The sequence below is a fragment of the Oreochromis niloticus genome, linkage group LG3 (genome assembly GCF_001858045.2).
Source record: "Oreochromis niloticus isolate F11D_XX linkage group LG3, O_niloticus_UMD_NMBU, whole genome shotgun sequence".
Lineage (NCBI taxonomy): Eukaryota > Metazoa > Chordata > Actinopteri > Cichliformes > Cichlidae > Oreochromis > Oreochromis niloticus.
The window spans coordinates 57,594,889-57,603,542 of NC_031967.2; the positions used below are offsets into that span (position 1 = coordinate 57,594,889).

At 40.6% G+C, this 8,654-nt stretch overlaps 1 protein-coding gene across 1 annotated transcript; it reads right to left on the reverse strand.

The window, feature by feature from the left end:
• Positions 1-2,340: 2,340 nt before the first annotated feature.
• LOC102076946 (V-set domain containing T-cell activation inhibitor 1) lies at positions 2,341-8,132 on the reverse strand. The gene is made up of 3 exons (XM_019357114.2): positions 7,843-8,132; positions 3,022-3,360; positions 2,341-2,783 (listed from the first exon to the last, which is right to left on the reverse strand). The coding sequence occupies exons 1-3, from the start codon at positions 7,913-7,915 to the stop codon at positions 2,731-2,733; spliced, it is 465 nt and encodes a 154-aa protein (XP_019212659.1). The 5' UTR covers positions 7,916-8,132; the 3' UTR covers positions 2,341-2,730.
• Between the last annotated feature and the right edge of the window lie 522 nt (positions 8,133-8,654).

Below are 8,654 nucleotides of genomic sequence, written 5' to 3' on the forward strand. Positions count from 1 at the left end.
CTCAGTCCCCAGCCATGATGTCATGTGACATAATTGTCACACGATATTATACATAATTTGTGAACCTTGCAGAGTGGGCACTCATTTTACCTTGGAGATTCAAGCTGCTCTTAGCTCGTAATTTTTGCCACAAGGTTCCACCAAAGGGGACTGTGTTGAAAAACTTCAAGTAAAGAACCTTTTTTTTGATACAAGCTTCAGCATAAGAAAGCTGGGAGGGGCTCTGCCGGGTACCGGGCAGTTTTGCCCCTCACTTCTGGTCCTCTTTAGAAAAAAACATCAACAACCAGGAAGCAGCTTCACCTCTGATCACACACGCACTCAACTCTACTCACTCACCTGGAGGATCAACAACACTCAGTGTGAAGTTGCAGGTCAATGTATATGATTCATTGATGAAGACCTGACACTCGTATGCTCCAGTGTCGTTTGTTGTAACATTCCCATCTTTCTTCTCTCGCTCATCTAGAGCCACTCGGTTGTGAAAAGATGGATGCTGGTTGCGTAGCTCAAAGTGCCCGTCCCGCTCTAAATTGACATAGTCTTCTACCTGGTCAGGTCTGGACCACTTTACGCCTGTGAAGTTGTTAACTGGATCACGACACGTCAGAATAACATCCTGTCCAGGCGTAGCTATGATGTCTAAAAGAGAAACAACACAGAGCAGTGAGGTTAAAGGTCATCAGTCAAAGTGCAAGAAAGTGCAAGAATAACTAAATTTGTATCACAGCTAAAACCGACCACAAGTCTGTTCAGATCATTGCTTAGCATAGTGTGAAAAAGCCCCGCCCACGAGAGTAAACAGAGTGTTTAATGGCCAGGACACAGTTCCATTATTGACAAGTGTACATGGCTCAGAACAAACACCATTATGCAGCTGTATTATTATTTGTCGTTTAAAAAAGTAATTTCAGGTGGACATTTGACTCCCACACTATGGTTAGCTCAGGACTTTCATGTCAGTCAGTCAGAGATAAACGTGTCAGTTAGCACTTTGTGACGGTGTCTGCACAGCAGCTGTTTACATTACCTACACCTCTCTTCAAACCATAAACTCCACTGTGAGCACAAAGACCTCCCACTATCCCTGTATCAGATGCATCTCAGACCTCTGTCACAGAGAAAAACTCACTGAATCAGATAGTGAGATGGTCCAGTCGTCTGATAGATGAGCCCTGTCTTGTTTAGCCTCCCTGTACTCTAAGCAGGTACAGAGGATGGTTTTATCAATCCTTAAAAATGGTTCCCATCCTCTAAGGCAGTGGTTCCCAAATTTTTATGCTAGGGCTCCCTTTGTTTTACAAGAAAAATGTTCATGCCCCTCCCCCCGTGCACGCACACGCACAAACACGTTATTATTTACATGAGATGAATTGCAGAATGGCAGATAGAGACAAAATACTGTTATTGTTAATCTGACTATCTTCAGTTTTTAAACACTTACATATACACACACAGTTACTGTCCCTCTATTTAGAAAGGCAGAGGCGTCACGGTGTAATTATTTTATGTGTAGTTGTTTTTTTCCTGTGTAATAATATTCAACATTGCTATCAATACAATTTTCAAAAATGCCTCTCTGTGCAAAATGGGTTTAAACACATAAACAACTGTAGGATACTGTTTGTCCGTGATTTGAACAGGGGGCACAAATTGTGGCAGGATCAGCCTGATGTTATTTGTATCCCGCTGTAACTTTACTCTACAAAGAGCTAACATCACCAAAATGTCAGTAGTTAATCATTACAACAAGTGTTTGTGAACTAAAAATCAAGAATGTGGGATACTGTTTGTCTGTAATTTGGAGAGCCCAGCGCTGCTCCCGATGAAGGGAAAACCAATTCTGCAGGGAGACCTACCTTGGCACTTGTGCAGGTGAAGCCAAAGGGAAGATATGCTTCACCATATTTTCTAGTCTTTGCCTTAGAATGAAGTTGGTTTGGAAACATATTCAGCGATGCTTCATCTCCTGCTTTGCGTTTGTGTGGGCGCCTCGTGCTAGCAGTGTCCAAGCATTTTGTTTTTTCCCTTTTCATACCGCCCCCCCCCAGGGGGCGGGCCCCACACTTTGGGCAGCTCTGCTCTAAGGGGTGAATTTCAGCTTCTTTCCTCAGGACGGAGGTTTCTATTTCCGAGATGCAGAACAAAGCTCTATGAAAACAGCTTTGTCGCTGTTGCTGTCACTGAATTAAATAAGAACTGTTTTTGATTCGAAACATTAAATTACTATATATGTGCTACAGTGAAGTTTATATCTTTATTAGGTATGTGTGTTTTTGAAGGGATGCCAAATGCTATCATTTTTCTGTAAAGCAAATTTACCTTGCCTATGGGTATAAATAAAGTTACCTTGAACCTTGAGCCCAAACAAAGGTCCCTGATGGGTGGTGTCAGGAAGAGAAGCTGGTGTAGAAATGACATTTTTAGCGACCCTTGGTGAATAAGGGAGTTGCAGTAATGTACCATGGGACATACATGGGCCCTGCAGTGGACTGTACAGTCCATTGAGCATGTTTACTGAGTCAGGCTTTTCTACAGATTCAGTTTGAACCGCCAAACTGAGACATTTCAAACAGTCAGCATGTCAGTAGGAGGCTGGTATGAAAAACCGTCATTCAGTCCCGCTGTTCTTGTCTTTGGTGTTCTTGTTGTTTTTCTGATCTACAGAAAATATAAAAGACAAGAACAGCGGGAATTGCCACAAAGACAAAACAATGCTTCCTTTTCTTCTCACTCCCCTGTTTCCTCCTTCCCTCCATCCTCTCTGCCTCCTCCTGGCTGACCTGCAGGTGAGAAACAGGTGTGAGGTGTCAGCTGTCAGGTAGGTGATGAGTGAAGAACAGAACAGAATCCATTTCCTCTTCAAACTGCTGTCAGACATTATCTACTGCACTCTGATCACATCACTCAGACCAGCTGCTTTCTACAAAGTCTCATCAACAACATCTTTAGAAACAAACATCAACAACCAGGAAGCAGCTTCACCTCTGATCACACACACACTCAACTCTACTCACTCACCTGGAGGATCAACAACGCTCAGGTAGATGATGCTGATGCGCTTCATACTGTCTCCGTCTTTCTGGACATGACACATGTATGTTTCAGCATCATTAATTGTCACATTCTTCAGAATCACAGACACGTCTCCATCCTTCATCTGTCTGTCCTGCAGATCCACCCGGTTCTTAAACAATGGATGCTGGTTTTCTAGATCAAACCACTCATCGCGGTACAAAAGTAAATATCCTTTCTTAAGACCATATTTGCTCCACTCCAGAAATGTGATAGGGTTGTTGTTGTTAGTTCTGCATGACAAAGTGACGTTCTGTCCAGATTCTGCTGTGATGTTTACGAGGTCTGCAAGACAAAAAAGAAGACCCATCTCTTTTGAACGGACAACTTCTGTTATTCTGCAATAAGAGATCACCACATGTACCCACATAGCAAAATTGCTATAGCCCGGATCTGTCCCACACAATGTGCTTACACATGGCCCACATACCGCAAAGAATGACGGCCCTTTGGTGGCCCAGAGATGGGCCAGCACAGGACCACCAGTGCGTCTGCAACTGGCATTGTGCTGGCCCAGGCACAATGCCAAAGGGCCGTCATTCTTTGCGATATGTGGCCAAATGTAAGTTGTGTGCAGCCACGGACCAGTTGCAGACACACAGCTGGCCCTGTGCTGGCCCAGATGTCAGCCAAATGTGTACCTTAATTAAGCCATGTAATAACAACATGTACAGGAACATAAATAGACAAACCTCTGTTCAGATAGTGGATGAATTGATTCTTTTACAGCGCAATTCCTTTCCCCCTTATTATTCAAAGTGCTCTGTACAACATGCCATATTCATCCAATCACATTCTTTCTGTGTTTCCTAATTAAAATCATATACATTCACACTCTTCGTATGCAGACTGGAGCCAGGAATCAAACCAGTAACCTTCCGATCAGTAGGTGACCTGCTCTACCACGTGAGCTACAGCCACCGAATGGCAAACCCTCACTAGGTATTGGATGAAGTGTACACTCACAAACCTGTCAAACCTGCATTTGAAACGTTGCCTACCATAGCAGCATAGTATTGCAACATGGCATTTGGGTCTTCTAACTAAAATAGGAAAATAGGAACATAAATAGTGCCATCATTGCTAGACCTGGCCCACATCTGGCTGACATACACTCTGCCATGACACCAGTGGGTCAGAAGTGCCAGTTTGATGCCGGATCCGGGCCAGACCTATTTTCTATGAGCCTGGGCCACATGACCAAAACACACAATTGAGCCAAATATGGCATGCCATCACATAGACAGTGCCATCTATACCAGGCCTGGCCCATATCTGGATGGCATATGTCTTACTATGCCAGAAGTCAGCCAGCAGTGCCTGCTTGGTACCAGATCTGGGCCAGACCTGCTTGCTATGTGGGTAATATGTGATACAGGTATGGATATAACAATCTGTGAGGTCACATGGTTGGTTTCTCCCATAATTGTTAGAGCTAAAAAAGAAAGAAAGAAAAAGACTCTTTGGACATTTCTTGGTGACATGAGGGTGATTCCCCAGTGACATGCACCCACATGCTAAACAGTTCTGAGGCAAAAAAGAGTAACTGAAACCCACATGACCTCTTCCCACATGCTTTTTCGGTATTAAGATACTATGCTCCTATACAGGAAATATGTTTGTTAATGAGATACGTTTGGTTATGAGATACATTTGGTTTGATCATTTATAAATAATCATTTGAACATAAAGACAGACAACCAGTCACACCCAGACCTATGGGCAATTTAGAATCATCGAGTAACCTAACCCCACTTACTGCATGTCTTTGGACTGTGGGAGGAAGCCAAAAACACGTGGAAAGAAGTCATGCAAACATGAAGAGAACATGCAAACTCCACAAAGAAAGACTTGCTGTCCAACATCAAATGTCAGTCTACTAATAAATAAATGTAATAAATCTACTAATAAATCTATTAAATGATGTCATATTATTTTGAATTAAATCTCACCAATCTTAACAAAGTGAATGAAATCTGCTGCAGTTTTAAAATTATGACATACACATTAAAGGGACAAATATACATATATGTATGTATGTACAATGCCATCTGTGTTGGAGATTCCCCACATAGTCCAAAAAGTCACACACACACACTCACCTGCAGCTGCAGACACGCAGAGGTGGAGAAACAATAACGTCCAGCAGTGTGACAGCTGCCCTGCTCTCTCCATGCTCTCAAGCTGAGTAGATTAGAATTTCAACGGCTCTTCCTTCACGCCAAATGGGAGGAGCTCTTATGACGTTACATCTACGGAGAAGGGTTGTTATAGTCATTTTCCATATAATGAGCAAAACTGGTTCCTGACAGTTATCTGCAATGTCACTTTCTGACCAATAGATGGCACTGTTACAAATTCCAAATGTGATTTGACCACAGTCATATCAAAGGAGTACTTGTGTCAAATCCAATGACTGCAGAAAAAAGGCTTTTTACTACTGCTGAGTTTGTATTTATTGGTTTTAGAATTGTTTTGGCATGAAACTCTTCTTCCGGCCAACTTTTTGCAATCTAGAGATTGATCCTCTTTAAAAGTGAACACCAAAGTCTCTCAAGAGAGCCAGTCTCTGTTATATTCTGCTCACATTTTTTCTTTTATGCTGTCTGTCTACATCTAAGCATAGCACAAGAAAAACAGTGAAGGCCTTTAACCAGCGACAACTAAGATGGATTGTTCACAGATTTTGTGATGAGTTCCTCTGATTTTCAGGGTGTTCTTGTTGATTTCAAATGTTAGGTAAATGTGTTTCACCTCACATGTATTTTAACTATGTTACTCAGGGTTTAAAAACCTGATAGTAAGTTAAGTATCTCTGAGGGAAACACTGAGTAACATAAGAAAACTTAACCTCACAATAACCTCATAAAAACTAAAAAGCACAAAAATAACTAACAGCAAAGCTCTAAATAATCAGTTTCCTAAAACTCTAATAAATAACTAAAGCCCCAAACTTGGGCCCATGACAAATATTTCTGTGAGAGAGATTTATTCAAAGCCACAGTGTTTGTAAAAAAAATATCAGCATCTGCTGTTCCTAATAAATACTTTGACGATGGCGAGTGACATCACTTATGAGGTCTGAGGTTTTGCTGGTTCAGAAAATGCTTTAAGTGTTGATGTGAGTTATCAACATTTATACAGTGTTATGAATTCCTGTATTCCTGTATAGATATAACAATCTATGAGGTCACAAAGTTGGGATCGCCCTGTTAGAGTTAAAAAAGGAAGAACCCATTTAAGAAATCCCTTGGTGAGCATAAATGAAGAGATACCAAAGACAAACATGTAGTCACAGGCAACTTTTTGAATAACCTGTTCCTGCTAAAGGTCTCTGTCAAGAAAACGCACAGTTCCTCTGCCTGTATCCTCTTTCAGTGTTTAGAGATATGTTCGTTTACAGTACGTGTGTGTGTGTGTGTGTGTGTGTGTGTGTGTGTCGGTGTTTTTGTTAAAGTATGTGATGCATTTGCTTCAAGATTTTAGATTCATGAAACAAACAAATACGTGTATTTAGAAGCTATGTTCCTTTAGAGTAATCTTGAAGCAAACAAACAAATAAGCATGACTTAAAAATCTAATTAATAATCAACTTTATTGTCATTACACATGTATAAATACAGGGTAATGAAATACAGTTTGCATCTGATCAGAGTGTATGAGTAGTAAGTGTTAAAAGAATAAGAGCAATTATATACAGATAAATAAAGCAAATATACAGCTGTACTAAGCAGAGAGTGTTAAGGATAGTGCTAAATAGCGGAGGGAGCTAGCAGAGCTAATCATGTTTGTTTTTTGCCTTTTCCCAGGAGCGAACAACACGGAGAGACGTCCTACCGTAAGTAGTTTATGCACATTTCTGCTGTCACAGAGTAATTCCAGCACCAATTTAAGTTTGCCACTTAACTTTGCCCATCAGAGTATGTTTGTAGCTCATATTCATACAGGCAGGGTGGTTTGCCACTTCATTTTACCCGTTAAAGTATGCTTGTAGGTAACATTCACAAAGGTAGCATGGTTAGGCAGTTAATTTTACCCGTCAGAGTATGTGTGTAGCTGTTATTAACAAAGGTAGGATGATTTGCCACAGTATTTGAGCTGTTAAAGTATGCTTCCAGCTCATATTCACAAAGGTAGGATGGTTCGCCACTTAAATGTAGCTATGAAAGCATGCTTCTAGCTCAGATGAACAAAAGTAGGACGATTTGCCACTAAATTTTAGCTGTTTAAGTATGCTTGTAGGTGACATTCACAAAGGTAGGATGGTTTGGCAGTGAATTTTACCGGTCAGAGTATTTTTCTAGCGAATATTCACAAAGGTAGGACGGTTTGCCACTGAATTTCGTGTTGTGCGCATGCGCAGAAAACGGGTAGGATGGTTTGCCAGGTAGGATGGATTCCCAGAACAACGGAAAGAATTGAATTCCGGGAGTTTTGTGGACACTAACGTACTACCACGTATCACGAGGGGTCCGCGTCTGGTTTCACTAACTCACCATCCGTAACACAGATGTACAGAGAGACCAAATATACAGAAGAACAACAAACAAATGTACAGATGTACTGTGTATACGTATGTACACATATACAGATATAAATGTAATGTATTAATTATTAAATGTAAGCATTACATGTAATACTTTAGCCTCTTTCCTCTCTTTGCATGCAATAAGCTCTGTTGGTACAGCTACATGGAAATTCTACTTAAGTACAGTAAAAAAGTATTTGAAGCTCACTTCTCGCCTCTGCACAGTCAGTAACACTCACCTGCAGCTGCAGTCAGGGAGGAGTGGAGAAACAACAAAGCCCAGCAGTGCGACAGCAGCCGTGCTCGCTCCATGCTCTCAAGCTGAATAGAGTTGAAGCTCAACGTTTCTGGTTTCAGTTCAACAGGAGGGGAGGAACTCTTCCTCACTGAACACGTTTTACAGGAAAGGGAGGTTATAATCCTGAACAAACATTAAGGATGAAAAATAATCTCTTTCAAAACAGATCACTTTCTCATCTCTCAACGAAAGAACATATCTAGCAAAAGAAAAAAAAGACATACTGATTAGAAAACATTTGCACACACATCTGGTTACATTGTCCTCCTTTAAAAAAAAATCAATTTTTTATTAAAGACTTCATTTCACAACCAAAACTAAAATTAAGTGACCTGAGTTTTTTCTCTGGAAGATTCCAAGGAAATACAAAAATACAGAGCTCTCATATCTGTAGACCAAATAAAGTATCTTTTGCAATTTAAAAAGGCTGTTAATAGAGTTGTTTTATGTGAAAGTTTTTAAAATTAATTCAGTACAAACACTACCTTTATTATGCAGTCTCAGGAAACAGCAGATACAATTTTATCCAATAAGCTGATTTTTAGGGCTAATTTGCTGTTATGAAGTGGAGAAGAAGCGGTGAGGAGAAGCCATAATCTTGCAGAGCTTGTACTTCTTATATGAGGATCATGATAGTGGATGGAAATCAAAAAGATGAGTAGCTTAACAAGTGTGCACGACTTACTTCATAATTGACTACGTTTATTTAATGAGGTGTTTTCAGTGACATAGAAGTGGCTTTATTTGTGGAAA

Excerpts from the sequence above, each read along its gene's own strand:
- LOC102076946 (XM_019357114.2), bottom strand. The coding sequence starts at position 7,915 with ATGGAGCGAGCACGGCTGCTGTCGCACTGCTGGGCTTTGTTGTTTCTC. Across the intron at positions 3,361-7,842 it reads CTCCCTGACTGCAGCTGCAG|ACCTCGTAAACATCACAGCA; the intron begins GTGAGTGTTACT and ends TTTGTCTTGCAG. Across the intron at positions 2,784-3,021 it reads GAGCGTTGTTGATCCTCCAG|GTCAGCCAGGAGGAGGCAGA; the intron begins GTGAGTGAGTAG and ends TCTCACCTGCAG.